This window comes from Nerophis ophidion, linkage group LG11 (genome assembly GCF_033978795.1).
Source record: "Nerophis ophidion isolate RoL-2023_Sa linkage group LG11, RoL_Noph_v1.0, whole genome shotgun sequence".
Taxonomy (NCBI): Eukaryota; Metazoa; Chordata; class Actinopteri; order Syngnathiformes; family Syngnathidae; genus Nerophis; species Nerophis ophidion.
The window spans coordinates 28,692,576-28,711,867 of NC_084621.1; the positions used below are offsets into that span (position 1 = coordinate 28,692,576).

The 19,292-nt window shown below is 39.1% G+C and overlaps 1 protein-coding gene across 3 annotated transcripts in view; it reads right to left on the minus strand.

Annotated features, from left to right (window-relative positions):
• dgkb (diacylglycerol kinase, beta) overlaps positions 1–19,292 on the minus strand; it is a 259,708-nt gene that overhangs the window by 44,982 nt on the left and 195,434 nt on the right. For all 3 annotated transcript variants that reach the window (XM_061915511.1, XM_061915509.1, XM_061915508.1), the window contains 2 exons: positions 16,927–17,017; positions 13,966–14,161 (listed from right to left, as the gene is read on the minus strand). In XM_061915511.1, the coding sequence (XP_061771495.1) occupies positions 13,966–14,161; positions 16,927–17,017 (287 nt within the window). The remainder of the gene's footprint in view (positions 1–13,965; positions 14,162–16,926; positions 17,018–19,292) is intronic.

Here is a 19,292-nt window from a genome sequence, read left to right on the forward strand (position 1 = left end):
TCCCCGTGGCCTCCTACCGGTTGGACGTGCCCTAAACACCTCCCTAAGGAGGCGTTCGGGTGGCATACCCGAACCACCTCATCTGACTCTTCTCGATGTGGAGGATCAGGGGCTTCACTTTGAGTTCCACCCGGATGACAGAGCTTCTCACCCTATCTCAAGGGAGAGCTCCGCCACCCGGCTAAGGAATGCTGATCAGTGAAACTATCTTGGAATGTTTTTACTCTGCTGTAGTCTTTAAACTATATGCAGTTTATTATTGTTTTTTTTGTTTTACAAAATTCAGTGGACGCACTCTTTTAAACGTATTTACGGAGGAGTATAAAGTCGGACTCGAAGCAGCGACTTCAGCTGCTTACTACTCTGACTTTGTTAGATAAATGGCAAATAAAGGAGTGGAACGAAGGTAAATTACATCAAATATTAATTATTTGCTGTACATTATTACATGTTGTAAAAAGTAGTCAGTGACAGTCCATTTGCGTAGTTATTAGCCTCAACCTGAGTGAACAGAATGCTAATGCTAAAAAGGTAATGCCAAAGCCGTTGCGTTTGATAAATACTGACATTCATTATGGGTTTATTGTTATTTACACTTGAAATGGACCAAAAGGAGTCACCTAGTCCAGGATAAGCATCGACTGTAGCGCATCGTAAGTGCTGCTGAGAAGGTGATTGGCTGCAAGCTCCCATCCCTCCAGGACCAGGAGGCATGTGGGTCGGATCACAGCTGACTCTTCTCACCCTGGACGCAAACTATTCTCCCCTCTCCCCTCAGGCAGAGATTACGGTCCATCCAGAGCCACACCTCCCACCACCTGAACAGTTTTTTCCCATCGGCCATCAGGCACATGAACAATAGCAATATCTGATAGCTCAGTTACAGCTCTTCTTTATTACCTATTGTGTTATACATACTTGCCAACCCTCCCAAATTTTCCGGGAGACTCCTGAAATTCAGCGCCTCTCCCGAAAACCTCCCGTAAGAAATGTTCTCCCGGACATCTCCCGAAATTCACGCCCCTCCAGCTCCATGCGGACATGAGTGGGTACAGCCTGTTTTCACGTCAGCTTTCCTGTTATATAAACAGCTTGCCTGCCCAATTACGTTACAACATCTACGGATTTTTAATAAATAACTGCACACACAAGGAGACGAAGCAGAAGAACGAGGAAGTTACAGCCATGGCGACGCCGTCTATATTAGAGTGATTCTATGTTGTCTGTTGCCATCTCCTGGTGAATGTTGGCTATGGCGTTGGTTTTTTTATTGGCCAACAATTTACGTGATGTTGTGCACCTGACGGCAAGTGACTCTCGCCAGTACGCAAATGGTAGAACAAAGGTTACTGAAATAGTGAAAGGTAAGTGTTGTTGTTGTTTTTCTTAATAACCAGCAAGCACAGTACAGTTAGTAGAACTGTGTTTTTATTACTGTGTATTTGATAGCTGCCGTCTGAAATTCAACTATTTCTTTTTTTTATATATATAATAAAATAAATATATATAATTAGAATTCATTGAACATCAAGTATATCATACATATACATATATATCTATATATATATCTATATATATATATATATATATAGATATATATATATATAAAATACTCGAGTTGGTGAATTATAATTGTCCCCTCTTAACCACGCCCCCGCCCAAACTATGCCCCCAACCACACCTCCTCCCCACCCCCGACCACGCCCCACCCCCTGAAATCGGAGGTCTCAACGTTGGCAAGTATGGTGTTGTATGTGTTTTATGTTGCACGATTGCACCAAGAAAAAAATCTTCGTTTGTGAGCACGTTCTCAAACAATGGCAATAAAAACCATTTTGATTCTGATTCTACCTTGAACCTTGAAATGCGGTGGAAACACAAAAAACACACTTCCACAGGAAACTTAAGTTCCAGGAGCTATAGGTTCTGGGAAAAAAGCATATTGTTCCAAATGGCAGATAAATAGGTTGACATCATGGATTGTGCTGCCTTTCTGTTCTGCCGTTTTTTAAAGTGATTAACTAAGCAGGGTATTATGGAGAGTGTTGCCATTGCTACTTTAAAAAAGTAATCCGATTACCGATTACAACATCAAAAAGTAACTTAGTTACTTGACTGATTATTTTATAGGTAAGTTCCATTTTAACAGTATTGTCAACAATGTTGATGAAAGTTGAACTTAAAGGCAAACATTATCACAATTTCAGAAGGGTTAAAACCAATAAAAATCAGTTCCCAGTGGCTTATTTTATTTTTTGAAGTTTTTTATTTTATTTGACCCATCATGGAATATCCCTAAAAAAGGCTTTAAAGTGCCTGATTTTTGCTATCTGTAAAACCACCCGTCCATTTTCCTGTGACGTCACATAGTGATGCCAATACAAACAAACAAGGAACAGCAAGATATAGCGACATTAGCTCGGATTCAGGCTCGGATTTCAGCGGCTTAAGCGATTCAACAGATTAGGCATGTATTGAAATGAATGGTTGGAGTGTGGAGGCAGATGGCGAAAACGAAATTGAAGAAGAAACTGAAGCTACTGAGCGAATAGCTATTGAAGCTATTCGGCGATCGCTTTCTAACCAACAATTGCATCTTTTGACCACTGGAGCAACTTAAATCCGTCGATTGGTAAGTGTTTGTTTGGCATTAAATGTGAGTGGAGGGAAAGGCTGGATGCAAATATAGCTACAAATGTACATACAGCTGGCCTAAATAGCATGTTAGCATCTATTAGCTGGCAGTCATGCCATGACCAAATATGTCTGATTAGCACATAAGTCAATAACATCAACAAAACTCACCTTTGTGATTTCGTTGACTTTATCGTTGGAAATGCATCTGCTTTAAGTGTTGCAGGATATCCACACATTCTTGCCATTTCTGCCATGTTAGCATCAATTAGCATGCCGTGCTAATCGATGCACACTCAATGTAAGACAACTCTAATCCGTCCCTGATCGTGTTGTTACACCCTCCGACAACACCCCGACGAGGCATGATGTCTCCAAGGTATGGAAAAAAGTCACAAAAACGGAAAATAACAGAGCTGATTTGACTTGTGTGTGTAATGTGTTTGAGAAAATGGCGGATTGCTTCCCATTGTAACGTCACGGGTGAAAGGTCATCGCTCCGACAGCGAACAATTGAAAGGCGTTTAAATTGCCAAATTCACCCTTTTAGAGTTCGGAAATCGGTTTAAAAAACATATGGTCTTTTTTCTGCAACATCAAGGTATATATTGACGCTCACATAGGTTCGGTGATAATGTTCCCCTTTAAAAACAATTTCCTGACATCTTTTTAAATAGAAACATGAAGACAGTCTTTGACTTAACTTAACATAAGTACTCAATCAAATGTAATCAATCACTAGAAGACGTAATGCATGTGTTACCTTTTAATATCTGGCATATTTACATTAACGATATACAATCAGCATGTAACAGCAATTTGTTTCTGTTCGCGGGCGATTCTGCAATAGGACAGGGACAAATTGAATGTTGAAAGTGCACTTAGCACCGAACTAAGTAATCTCTGTCTCTGGCTTTCCGATTAACTGTCTCTACACCTGTGTAAAACAGAGTCCATCCTATTTGGGTCCAAGCCCAACCAAGGTAAATCCTCAGGCTATACGATTAAAGCAGGTGATATCATTATCACCAGCAGAGACAAGGAAATTTACATAGGTTGTATATTGGACAACACTCTCTCGGGTGAAACAAATGGCATTAAAAGCAAACACCAAGATCAATAATAAAACTATATTTTTGGTCAGGATTTCTGCGTTCGTCAACAGAGATACACTTAAAGGGGAACATTATCACCAAACCTATGCAAGCGTCAATATATACCTTGATGTTGCAGAAAAAAGACCATGTATTATTTTAACCGATTTCCGTACTCTAAATTGGTGAATTTTGGCAAATTAAACGCCTTTCTGTTTATCGGTCTTTTAGCGATGATGTCAGAACGTGACGTCACCGAGGTTATACACCCGCCATTTTCATTTTCACATTACAAACACCGGGTCTCAGCTCTGTTATTTTCCGTTTGTTCGACTATTTTTTGGAACCTTGGAGACATCATGCCTCGTCGGTGTGTTGTCGGAGGGTGTAACAAAACTAACAGGGAGGGATTCAAGCAGCATCACTGGCAAGAAATCTGCCGCCAAACCCCCATTGAATGTGCAAGAGTGTCTGCACATTTTACCGGTGATGCTAAGACAAAGATGTATGGATAACCTGCAGATGCATTTGCAACGATTAAGTCAACGAAATCACAAAGGTGAGTTTTGTTGATGTTGTTGACCTATGTGCTAATCAGACATATTTGGTCGCAGCATGACTGCCAGCTAATCGGTGCTAACATGCTATTTCCGTTAGCTGTATGTACATTTGAAACTAGATACCCACATTTAATGCGAAACAAACACTTACCAATCGACGGATTTAAGTTGCTCCAGTGTCACAAGATGCGAAAGTCCTGATCGTTTGGTCCGCACATTTTACCGGCGATGCAAATAAGACAGCCATGCTATGGGCCACTTCATTAGGTAAACGCATTTTATGGCCGAATAGCGTCAATAGCTATTCGCTCAATAGCTTCAATTTCTTTTACAATTTCGTTTTCGCTATCTGCCTCCATACTCCGACCATCTGTTTCAATACATGCGTAATCTGTTGAATCGCTTAAACCGCTGAAATCCGAGTCTGAATCAGAGCTAATGTCGCTATATCTTGCTGTGGTAACCGCCATGTTGTTTGTATTGGCAGCACTGTATGACGTCACAGGGAAATGGACAGTCGCATCGCAAAAAGGGAAAATCAAGAACTTTAAAACTTTTTTTAGAGATATTCCGGGAGGTGTAAAATTTTGAAAAAAACTTCGAAAAATAAAAAAAGCCACTGGGAACTGATTTTTATTGTTTTTAACCCTTTCGAAATTGTGATAATGTTCCCCTTTAAGATCCTTGCCGGTGCCCTCATACAGTGTCATTTTGACTACGCCTGGACTTCATGGTTCACCAGTACCCCCAAGTCACTAAAAACAAAACTGCAAACTTCCCAAAACAAGCTGATGAGACTCCTGCACAACCTCCCATACAGGACTCACCTACCTCAAGCCCACTTTACCAAATTGGGATGGCTTAGAGATGCGGAAAGAGGACACCAAATCGCAATGTGCCTGGTATTCAAAATACTCAGAAAAACTGTCCCGAAGTACCTGTCGAATTATTTCGCCAGACTAAGTGATGCTCACAGGTATTACACGAGAGGGAGTTCCTCAGACCTTGTCCCCCCAAATTCAAGACTCTCATGGGAAAAAAAATGCATTCTTCTATTTTGCCACCACAACGTGGAATGCACTACCAACAGACCTTAAAATTCAAACGTCCCTACTAAAATTTTAAAACTGCCATAAAATCATGGCTCAGCTCAACCTGTACCTCAGGGGTGTCAAACTCAAATACAGAGTGGGCCAAAATTTTAAACGGAACAAAGCCGCGGGCCAATGTTGAACAAATTAACCTTTTAATAGGGACCCAAACCAGTTTTTCATTAAATATTGAACAAGCAAGGCTTATATAACTTTAGTGACATGCAAAATCCAGTTTCAAATAATAATAATAATAATTAAAAAAATATCAATGACATATCAAATAACATTTAAATAAAAATGTTATGCCTTTTTTTCTATTTACAATCTTCTGAGGTAAATATCAAATTTTTTCAACAGGCTAATAATAAATTTGAAAATAAAATAACAATAATGAATGAACCAAACATTCAAGCCTTGAAGTAGCAAGAGAAAATGCATGAATAAAATGTTAATTATTGGTCAGTTTGCTGGAAGTTTCACGGAAGAGTTAGTGCTGCAAGAGTCCTGGGTATTTGTTCTGTTGTGTTACGATGCGGATGTTCACCCGAAATGTGTTTGTCATTCTTGTTTGGTGTGGGTTCACAGTGTGGCGCATATTTGTAACAGTGCTAAAGTTGTTTATACGGCCACCCTCACTGTGACCTGTATGGCTGTTGACCAAGTATGCTGTGCATTCACTTGTGTGTGTGTGTGTGTGTGTGTGTGTGTGTGTGTGTGTGTGTGTGTGTGTGTGTGTGTGTGTGTGTGTGTGTGTGTGTGTGTGTAAAAGCCACAAATATTATGTGACACGCTGTTAGTATGGAGGAAAAGCGGACGTGATGACAGGTTGTAGAGAACGCTAAAGGCAGTGCCTTAAATGCACGCCCCCAATATAGTTGTCCAGGTGGAAATCCGTAGAAATTCGGGAGAATGGTTGCCCTGGGAGATTTTCGGGAGGGGCACTGAACTTCGGGACTCTACCGGGAAAATTAGGAGGGTTGGCAAGTATGAGTATTAATGGTGAATGCGGTGTTACAGCGGCACCGACGCTGTATAACACCGGCGGGCCAGCTCTAATACTAAATTGATATTGCCTCAAGGGCCAAATTAAATTACACGGCGGGCCAGAGTTTGACACCCATGCTCTACCTGATCTGAACCAAACTTGATCCCTAGCAACTTTTTGAAGCATCAAACAGGTGCAGGTATGTATATGTGGTTATAGTGTATATATATTTTCTCATTCTGTTTTGCACACTCTTGGAGACAACATGTGGATAGTCATGTACATAGTGTATAACCCCCCACCCCCACCCCCCATTTTTCCGATATATTGTTTTTCAAATTACCTGACATGTATACTTATTTTTTTTGTATACAAGTTACAGGTTATATATCTCTTATTATTGAATGTATCAAATGTGATGAATATTTGATGGACCACATTTGATGGCTTTTTGTGCCATCCATTTGCCTTTTTAAAGCATTACATTGATTCAATTCTTTAAGATGTCAAAAAACTTCTCAATCAAGCAATCAAATATGAGAGACTTAATGAGGGTAGAGTGTTTGCAACTATAAAACGCGGTGCCTGTTGCCATGTGCTGCAAAGAGAGACAGTATTAGCTCAGCTGTGTTTGTTAGCATAGCAGCGACAGTTAGCAGTTGAATTTTTTCACTGGACTGTGTTACCTCTGGTTAATGAAGAAATTGAATGTGCTTATCTTCTTGTCCACAAATGGGGTATTGTACGATTGCAAGCTTGTCACTTCACTCATTGGTTTGTTGTTCATTATTCCCTCGTAGTAGTGTGTACTGTTTACATGTTGTTTGTTGTGTGATGTTGCCTCCTTCTGTTTAATATCAAGTTAATTTTAGTGTGGTGCTTTTTGTTGCTTTCATTAGTAAAAAGATACTTCCTGCATTGAACTTGTTGTGCTTCTAACGCTGTCTTGGTTACAAACAACCACATCAAAAGTAGTGTTGCACAGTCCACCAAGTGCTTCACTAACAGCATTGTAACGTACATAAATGTAATTAATGAGATTAGTAACGCTGTTATTACATAATACCACTATCATTTAACGCTGTTATTACGGAATACGTCCAAAACTAAAGCAGAAAAAGTACTTCCAAATCATAACGAATCATTGATAGCAAAAAAAAAAAAAAAAAGAAAGAAAGGAGTTAAATGAATACAGTGCAAACAAAAATTTTCTACTTTTTAAGGTCAAGGCAAGTGTTTCCTTAAAGGGGAACATTATCACCAGACTATGTAAGCGTCAATATATACCTTGATGGTGCAGAAAAAAGACCATTTTTTTTTTTAACCGATTTCCGAACTCTAAATGGGTGAATTTTGGCGATTTAAACGCCTTTCTGTTTATCGCGCTGGAGGCAATGACGTCAGAATGTGACGTCGCCGAGGTAACACACCCGCCATTTTCATTTTCAACACATTACAAACACCGGGTCACAGCTCTGTTATTTTCCGTTTTTTTGACTATTTTTTGGAACCTTGGAGACATCATGCCTCGTCGGTGTGTAGTCGGAGAGTGTAACAACACTAACAGGGAGGGATTCAAGTTGCACCACTGGCAAGAAATCTGCCGCCAGACCCCCATTGAATGTGCCAGAGTGTCTGCACATTTTAAGACAGAGATGTATGGATAACCTGCAGATGCATTTGCAACGATAGTCAACGAAATTACAAAGGTGAGTTTTGTTGATGCTGACTGCCAGCTAATCGAAGCTAACATGCTATGCTAATTGATGCTAACATGCTATTTACCGGCGGTGCTAAAGCAGACATGGTACAGAGATGTATGGATAACTTGCAGATGCATTTGCAACTATATTACGTTTCCTTCCACCCACATTCAATGCGAAAAAAACACTTACCGATCGACGGATTTAAGTTGCTCCCGTGTCAAAAGATGTGAAAGTCCTGATCGTTTGGTCCGCACATTTTACCGGCGATGCTAACGCAGCTATTCGGCCATGCAATGACTATGAATTCGCTCAATAGCTTCAGTTTCTTCTTCAATACTTTCATACTCCAACCATCCGTTTCAATACATGCGTAATCTGTTGAATCGCTTAAGTCGCTGAAATCCGAGTTTGAATCCGAGCTAATGTCACTATATCTTGCTGTGGTATTCCCATTGTTTGTTTACATTGGCAGCACTGTATGACGTCCCAGGGAAATGACCAGTGTCTTCGCAGAGAGCGAAAATAAGGCACTTTAAAGCTTTATTTAGGGATATTCCGAGACCGGTAAGATTTTGAAAAAACTTCAAAAAATACAACAAGCCACTGGGAACTGATTTTTATTGTTTTTAACCCTTTTGAAAATGTGATAATGTTCCCCTTTAAAGGAGGGCTCATATTTTAGGGCACCAAGGCAAGTTGGAAGAGCACCAAGCCAACATTATTTTCTTTCGAAGCATGCATGCGTACATACAGTATATACATGCATATATGCATGTGTGTGTGTATATATATATATATATATATATATATATATATATATATATATATATATATATATATATATATATATATATATATATATATATGTATGTATATATACACATATATATACACATAATGTACAGTACAATAAATATATATATTTATATATATATACATATATATGTATATATGTATGTATATATATATATATATATATATATATATATATATATATATATATATATATATATTAAACACACACACAAGTAAATTATATACAAATAATCAAATGGCAATATATTTAAATAGACTGTATTATATAACATGGTGTATGACCTAACTTGTAGTAAACTTTAGTAAAGTTGTGTATAAACAAATATATAAAACGCCATGCAATTTTAATTTCATTATTGTTTACATCAGCGACTTATGTTCGACGTTTACAAAAAAAGTAAACAAATCCACGTGTTACACACGTGGTCGTTGACAGCCACGACTCAAAATAAACATTCACGATACAGCACACAAACAGATTGACAGGTCTAGAACTGCTGAGTTTCGAGGGCAAACGATCAACTACTTTAGCACTCCATTTAAACTATGAAATTAACCTACCTAAAGTAGTTGTGTAGCTTGCTACATTTCTTCCCCCAACAGCCTGTAATTATCCGTGTTTTCTTTTTTTTGATTCGTTCCTTACTCGGCATTTTGAGAGCTGTCTGACCTAAATTCCCCAAACACCTGACATCAATACTTTTTTAGTAACATAGGGTGCCAGTTCTATGATTAATTACATTGCACGCTGCGTGGAATACAAGTACCATGAAAAGCTACTTCATAAACCATCACCCGAAAAAGGTATTTGATGCCATCAGGGTTAACATCAGTTTGCGAGGTATTTACATAACTAACGGTGTCCAAAAAAATAAATCGATTTTTAGATTACTCGGGATTCTTATTTGAAACGACACTTAATCGCAATTTTTTTTTTTTAATCAAAAATCTATTGTCTTTAGTTTTTTGTTTTTTTTCCCAATCTGTCCTGTCCAGCCACTCACACAAATCATATTGTTGATGTAGATGATCATATCTGCAGTAAATATTTACTTTACAAAAGAGAATGGTTGGATACGTATCCTGTTGCCTTATTTGTATTTCACTTTATTAAATGTTTGGGAAGAATTTTATTAAACAAAACACATTTTTCATTTAAAGTTATATAGAAATTGATCAAAGCTGTTTATTTTATAGAGGAAAGTATTTAATTATAGAATTGGCATCCAATGTTATTAAAAAAGTAGAGATTTTGAATCGAGTATCGTTTTGAATCAAAATTCGATTCTGAATTGAATTGTTACCCCAAAGAATCAAATTGAATCGAATTGTGTGTTGCCCAAAGATTCACAGCCCTGATTATTACAATTGAGTGTTACAATATAAAAAAATGTCCACTGTTTCTTAGAAAGTGAAAGTTGACGGACACTAAAGAAAACATTGTTTTTGACACTTGTCACACTGAACGTTTCCATTGTCACTCAACTGTAAGTATCCATCCATCCATTTTCTACCGCTTATTCCTTTGGGGTCGCGGGGGGCGCTGGTGCTTATCTCAGCTATAATCGGGCGGAAGGCGGTGTACGCCCTGGACAAGTTGCCACCTCATCGCAGTCAACTGTAAGTATTATTTCCTAATTTGCTTAAAAGAATGAATGTCCCCGCACAATTTTTTGCACAAAAATACAAACCCCATTTCGATATGAGTTGGTAAATTGTGTTAGATGTAAGTATAAACAGAATACAATGATTTGCAAACCATTTTCAACCCATATTCAGTTGAATATATTACAAAAACAACATATTTGATGTTCAAACTGATAATTTTTTGTTGTTGTTGCAAATAATCATTAACTTTAGAATTTGATGCCAGCAACACGTGACAAAAAAGTTGGGAAAGATGTCAATAAATACTGATAAAGTTAGACCCGCTCGACATCCATTGCTTTCCTCCTCTCCAAGGTTCTCATAGTCATCATTGTAGCCGATGTCCCACTGGGTCATTATTGTCACCGATGTCCCACTGGGTGTGAGTTTTCCTTGCCCTTATGTGGGCCTACCGAGGATGTCATAGTGGTCTGTGCAGCCCTTTGAGACACTAGTGATTTAGGGCTATATAAGTAAACATTGATTGATTGATTGATTGAAGAATGCTCATCAAACACTTATTTGGAACATCCCACAGGTGTGCAGGCTAATTGGGAACAGGTGGGTGCCATGATTGGGTATAAAAACAGCTTCCCAAAAAATGCTCAGTCTTTCACAAGAAAGGATGGAGCGAGGTACACCCCCTTGTCCACAACTGCGTGAGCAAATAGTCAAACAGTTTAAGAAGAACGTTTCTCAAGTGCAATTGCAAGAAATTTAGGGATTTCAACATCTACGGTCCATAATATCATCAAAAGGTTCAGAGAATCTGGAGAAATCACTCCACGTAAGCGGCATGACCGGAAACCAACATTGAATGACCGTGACCTTCGATCCCTCAGACGACACTGTATCAAAAAGTGACATCAATCTCTAAAGGATATCACCACATGGGCTCAGGAACACTTCAGAAAACCACTGTCGCTACATCTGTACGTGCAAATTAAAGCTCTACTATGCAAAGCGAAAGTCATTTATCAACAACATCCAGAAATGCTGCCGGCTTCTCTGGACCCCAGTTCATCTAAGATGGACTGATGCAAAGGGGAAAAGTGTTCTGTGGTCTGACGAGTCCACATTTCAAATTGTTTTTGGAAATATTCAACATCGTGTCATCCGGACCAAAGGGGAAGCGAACCATCCAGACTGTTATCGACGCAAAGTTCAAAAGCCAGCATCTGTGATGGTATGGGGGTGCATTAGTGCCCAAGGCATGGGTAACTTACACATCTGTGAAGGCACTAGGGGTGTGGGAAAAAATGGATTCGAATTCGAATCGCGATTCTCACGTTTTGCGATTCAGAATCGATTCTCATTTGTAAAAAAAATATTTTAGTTATTTTGGGGATTTTTTTTTTTAATTAATGAATTCAACAAAACAATACACAGCAATGCCATAACAATGCAATCCAATTCCAAAACCAAACCTGACCCAGCAACACTCAGAACAGCAATAAACAGAGCTGAACAAACCAAAAGTAGTGAAACAAAAATTAATATTATCAACAACAGTATAAATATTAGTTATAGTTTCAACATAGCAGTGATTAAAAATCTCTCATTGACATTATCATTAGACATTTATAAAAATAAAAAAAAGAACAGTGGCTTACACTTGCATCGCATCTCATAAGCTTGACAACACTCTGTGTCAAATATTTTCACAAAGATAAAATAAGTCATATTTTTGGTTTATTTAATAGTTAGAACAAATTTACATTATTGCAATCAGTTGATAAAACATTGTCCTTTACCGTCATAAAAGCTTTTTACAAAAATCTACTACTCAGCAGACTGGGGTAGATCCTGCTGAAATCCTATGTAGTGAATGAATAGAGAATCCTTTTGAGTATTGTTAAAAGAAAAGGTGATGTAACACAGTGGTGAACATGCCCTTTCCCAACTACGTTGGCATGTGTTGCAGCCATGCAAATAATAATAGTAATTATTATTTGCAAAAAAAAAACAAGTTTATAAGATTGAACATCAATTGTCTTTGTAGTGCATTCAATTGAATATGGGTTGAAAAGGATTTGCAAATCATTATATTTCGTTTATACTTACATCTAACACAATTTCCAAACTCATTGTCAAGAGTTATTTGGTGACGAACCCCAAGATGCAGGGATGGAGGCAGGCGTGGAATGTGAAAACATGATTTAATTAAATACTAAGAAAAAAACAAAACCAAAAGGGTACAAACACAAAGCGCGCACGAGGCGGATAATCAAACAAAAGGAGCTAGCCTGGGAGCTAGAAAATAACGAACAGGAGCTTAGCGTGGAAGCTAGCGGGTAGCGAACAGGCAAACAGAAGTTGTACTTTTATATTGAAAAATAAAACGGAAGCAGGGAACAAAAAACAGTAAGCTACAAACATCAACTGAATATAGCTTACCGCTACGCTGCAAAGACACGGTAGGACACGACAGGAGCGATAACACATCACAGGAGCGACTAGACGTGACATCGACAAGACAATACAATACAAAGATCCAGCAACTGACACAAGACAAAGCAGGTACAAATAGGAGCAGGCTGATTGGCAAGAGGTTTGGCCAGGTGCCAATCAGCCGCAGCTGAGGAGGAACACAGCACTCAGGGAACAAGACAGGAAGCTGACAAAATAAGAGCACTAGACAGGAGCTAAACACAGGAGATACTAAACAGAGGAAACAGACAAACGCAGAGGAAAAAACTAAAACATAGACAAACTGTCAGGGGAAAGCCTGACACTCATATGGAAACAGGGTTTGTATTGTTTGTAGTAATACATATGATTAGAACATTTTTAGCAATATGTTTCAGTTCAAATGCAGTGTGTTTATCAATAACATTGGTGCCAACTTAATTTTAAACATTTGTTTTTAATTTTTTGTACAATACCACAATAATATCATATCGTGAAATTTTGATAATGTTACATGACTAAAAACTGGAAATTGTTGACATTAATAATACATTCTAAATATAATTATTCAGAAGCTGTTTGGCTTGTGCTTTTTATCAGGTTAGTTGTTTGGAAAACCTTTTATGTTAAAAATGTGAAATTCCACTTGCTGCATTTCAGCCGGTATAGCAGCACGGTCCTTTCCTCTTTGGTCATTCATATATTCCCTCTGACGGTCACACTTTTGACATTAATGGACTGAGGGGTGTGTCCAACACCTCCCCCCAGTCTGCTCCTATTAACTGAGCCTGTCCACGCTGCCCTCGCAGGCCATTAATACGCAAGTGACAGTTCCAAATAGTGACATGGTTTTACCTCCTTGTAGCACAACAAAATCTGCGGGCTGCGATTCACCTTGTCATCGCTGAAATATTCATGCACTTGGGAAAAGTTGGGCAGCAATTTTGGGCTGGGGGGTCTGTCCACTAACAGCGAAGACAGAGCGCCCCTATCCTAAGTTGACACAAACTCCAAAAGTACCTTGAACTGCAAACATGAGCTCCTTGGGATCGGTCAAAGGTGTCCTTTTATCCTGGCCCTTCTTCCCAGCCTTGCGGTGGCCCCGCCTCTTCCTGCTCTCTCCCCAGAGGTTGGAGCCGCCATGCATGCTGGGAATGTTGAGGATGGCGATACCCTCTAGGGAGATGCTGCTCAGGTCCAGAGTAACGCCGTCACACTTTTAGAGAGGGTGAAAGAAGGCGAAGGCAATTAAGACCCTCACACGTTCTAATCATCTGTGCCACAGAGGTTGTGTTTTCATTTGTCAACATGGCTTGTGCAAAATGACAGAATTGACTTTTTGTGGTGGCGTTAGACATACTGTAGTTTGTTGCAGTTATTGTAAAAAAAACTATACATGCACGATAAAATGTACATTATTTTAATAAAGTAGTTGCATGTTCAATACATGCAATATAAAATAAAGTATTTAAACTGGAAAAAGAGCATCCCTGACTTTACCATGAAATAAAATCATTTAAATCCATCAGAAATTATTTTTTTTACACAGTATAAGTTGTTTTTTGTTTGTTTTTGTTTTTAAAACAAAAACACACAATTAAGTTTATAATGCACGCTTAAGTCATGTTTTTTGGATTTTTCTTTTGGAAAAAAGTCACATGGGTGACAGGAAGTTGCATCATTTCCATCCTCTGCAGGCCATGAGAAGGCCTAAAGCAGGGGTAGGAAACCTATGGTTCTAGAGCCAGATGTGGCTCTTTTGATGACTGCATCTGGCTCTCAGATAAATCTTAGCTGACACTGCTTAACACGATAAGTAATTAATAATTCCGCTGGTAATCACAGTGTTAAAAATAATGTTCAAATTATAAAACATTCTCATGCATTTTAATCCATTTTCTATCGCACCTGTTCAAAATGTCGCATTAATGGTAAGAAGTATTATATTTGTTATTGGTTAACTTTAGCATAACAATGTTATTAAAAAGAATAAGACACTTATTATACTCTAAAAATGTTAGTCTTACTTAAAAATGCACGCATTTAGTTGTATTCAGTGCTAAAAAATATTTTTTGGCTCTCACGGAAATACATTTTGAAATATTTGGCTTTCATGGCTCTTTCAGCCAAAAAGGTTCCCGACCCCTGGCCTAAAGTAAACTTACACATATTTTTTCTGCATGTTTGGTGATATTTTAGCTCTTAAAACAATGCTTCTCAATTACTTTCTGTTACGCCCTTCCCAGGAAGAAGAAAACACTTTGCAGACCCCTCTTTCCCCATTCTCCACCCCCATTATAAATAGCATCATTTGCCTATAAAATTGTTATAAGTACAATTCTGAATGAAATTGTATCCTTATTAACATTAACGGCAAAAAACTCTGTTTAAGTCTATAACAGAACAGATTTAAAGTCTATCAAGTTCATCCGTCCATCCATCTCCTTCCACTTATCCAAGGTCGGGTCGCGGGGGCAGCACCCTAAGCAGGGAAGCCCAAACTTTCCTCTCCCCAGCCACTTCCTCCAGCTCTTCCCGGGGGATCCCGAGGCGCTCCCAGGCCAGCCAGGAGACATAGTCTTCCCAACGTGTCCTGAGTCTTCCCCGTGGCCTCCTACAGGTTGGACGTGCCCTAAACACCTCCCTAGGGAAGAGTTCGGGTGGCATCCTGACCAGATGCCCGAACCTCCTGATCTGGCTCTTCTCGATGTGGATGAGCAGCGGCTTTACTTTGAGCTCCCCCCGGATGGCAGAGCTTCTCACCCTATCTCTAAGGGAGAGCCCCGCCACCCGGCGGAGGAAACTCATTTCGGCCGCTTGTACCCGTGATCTTGTCCTTTCGGTCATAACCCAAAGCTCATGACCATTGGTGAAGATGGGAACGTAGATCGATCGGTAAATTGAGAGCTTTGCCTTCTGGCTCAGCTCCTTCTTCACCACAACGGATCGATACAGCGTCCGAATTACTGAAGACGCCGCACCAATCCGCCTGTCGATCTCACGATCCATTCTTCCTTCACTCGTGAACAAGACTCCTAGGTACTTGAACTCCTCCACTTGGGGCAGGGTCTCCTCCCCAACATACACACACACACATATATATACATACAGACACACACACACGTATATATATATATATATATATATATATATATATATATATATATATACATATATATATATATATATATATATGCATACACACACACACACGTATATATATATATATATATATACATATATATATATATATATATATATATATATATATACATAAACACACATTTATGTACATACACACACGCATACATACATACATGCATGTATATATAAACATACAGTACCTTCATACTTCAGATACACGTATATAAATACACACACACACACACACACACACACACACACACACACACACACACACACACACACACACACACATTTTTATATATATATATATATACACACACACACATATATACACACACATATACATACACACACATATTTTATATATTTGTGTATATTTATATATACACACATATACATACACACACATATGTTTTATATATTTGTATATATTTATATATACATACACACACATTTTTAACCCCTTGTGATGTGCATTATTTGATCAGGCCTTTTCTCTCAAAGAGAACAACATGCTGTTTCTTATATATGCGTTTAGTAAAATGAACACCAGACCTCTCCAACCATAATTAGAGAGGACCTCTGTTTTTAGAGAGGGTGGGGGAAAAGATGAACAGTGTCTTCATTATCATTCGGCATCACACTCAGCAGGGTCTTGTAGGGCTAATTACCTTTGTGTTGAAATGAGGTCTAGTGGGACGCATGTGTTGAGGCCGTCACTTACACATTTGGTAGGTGAAATTAGCACACATTTCAGCTATTTATAGAAAAGGGACTGATCAGGTGTTACCGGGACGATGTACAAACAGGAGGTACCGCACGAGCATCACTTACCTCCACCTCCAGAAAGTCGTGGAGCTTCTTACACGTGGCCGAAAACGTCTCTGAAGTGCCGAACTCAAAGTACCACAGCTTATTCTTTGTTCTGGACAGACAACAGTGAGACAAACAGGAAGCGTAAAGGGACCGAAGACAGAAAAGGTGGGGAGTCTTCTCCCCATCAGTCTATGTCCATGCGCGGTTTATGTAAAGTAAGAGCAGATTTGGGCAAATTAAGGCCCGGGGGCCATATGCGGCCCGTTAAGCTTTTCAATCTGGCCCGCCGGACATTCCCAAATATTTTTTGGGGATCTTTAAAATGGAAACTGTAGCTGCCATTATGATGTGCAGTGATGTTTTGTAATGACCACAATTCTTCAACTGTACAAAGTATTTCAATGGTTGGACTGCGCTTTTGAATGATATTCCAGTTGCTATGGTAATCTAATTAGTTACTATGGTAATGTAATTCATACTTGCCAACCTTGAGACCTCTGGTTTCGGGAGGTGGTGGGTGGGGGGTGGGTGGCATCGTCGGGGGTGGGATGGGAGCGTGGTTGGGGGCGTGTTTAAGAGAGGAGTATATTTATATTATTCACATACTATATATTATATATATAATATATTATATTATTTATTACTATCATTGTTTATTGTGAGCGAACTGTGGTGCTGAATTTACCCCAGGGATCAATAAAGTACACTCTATTCTATTCTATTCTATTCTATTCTATTCTATATTTACCGCTAGATTCACCAAGTCAAGTATTTCATATATATATGTATATATATATATATATATATATATATATAAACAAAAGAAATACTTGAATTTCAGTGTTCATTTATTTACACATTTACACACACATAACACTCATCTACTCATTGTTGAGTTAAGGGTGGAATGGTCCATCCTTGTTTTTCTAACCATATGCATGTACAGTAGATGGCAGTATTGTCCTGTTTAAGAGTATCATAACATTGCTGTTTAAGGCAAACGAACTGCTGGTAGACGAAAACCGACTGCTGTTGTGTGTTGTTGCCGTGCTGGGAGGACGTTAATGAAACTGCCTAACAATAAACCTATATAAGAAACCAAGAACTCGCCCTCGATCATTCTACAGCTATAACGTCATTGGGCAGACACGCTCTTTATACACGTCACTCAGGTCCGCATGGAGCTGGAGGGGGCTTGGCTTCCAATTTCGGGAGATTCTCGGGGAAAAAAATTGTCCCGGGAGGTTTTCGGGAGAGGCACTACATTTCAGGAGTCTCTCGGAAAATCCGGGAGGGTTGGCAAGTATGATCTAATTAGTTACTATGGTAATCTACGTCACAGCAGCTCAGATGAGCCGCCAAGCAGTGTGGGCGAAAAGCGTTTCCCCAGACAACGGAAGGAGATTTTCACAACAAAGTTCTAAAGCTTAGTGATACACCAGATGTATCAGATTGTTTATTTTGTACCCTTTGCATTCATATTTTGCTGTGTTTGTTGCATTTTTGTAGCGTTTCACTTGCTTGTAAAATATTTCGATCGAAAGGGGCTGTGACATTCATATTTTGTCAATATCCAGTGTTTTATCGTTCATAGAAAAATGTAAAATTCCATCACGTTTTTTAAGGCGATCTGTCATTACGTTTTTAGCATTCAATCAGACATTATTGTGATGTTTTGTACTGTGATGTACCGGCCCCCAGACACATTTTTTTCTCTCAATGTGGCCCTCGAGTCAAAATAATTGTCCAGGCCTGAGTAAGAGCATCAAAAGGCGCGTCTGTGAAAGGCCTGTGTGTTTCACTCCAGCTGGAAAAGGGATATCCTTACACCGGACAGGAAGCACACTCCCGTGTTTACTGCTCCTGCGTACCACAACGTTATTAATCTCCAAAGAATACGAAATGTGCTCCATTAATTATTATTGAGGCATGACCATCAATCTTAAGCCATTTAAGAAGGCCTGGGAGAGAGCACACGGGATAGTTGGTGGGTCGCCCTGGTCGACATTAGGCTCAGTGAGGGGTTTAGGAGGCTAATCTGCATGCCCTTGCAATTAAGAGGCGCCTTGGGGGACTGCACCCAGGGTTCCCCTCGCTAAGGCTGATGATCAATGATCTAACCATCTGCTAATGGATACAATAATCTCTCCAGTCGAGAGTTTCTGAACATATACAATTGCATAAACATCGGTGTCTGAAACATAGAGGGAGAAAACCCAAAACACCTGGGGCTTGCTTGCTTTATGCACAAAAACTGTGAGTCTGCCCTTTTTCACGGCAAAGTTGAGATGTATCAAGCTAGATGTGAAGTTGTGCGATGTCTCACACCAACTTTATGCTTCACATACGCACATTTCTACAAACTCCAAAACCAGTGAAGTTGT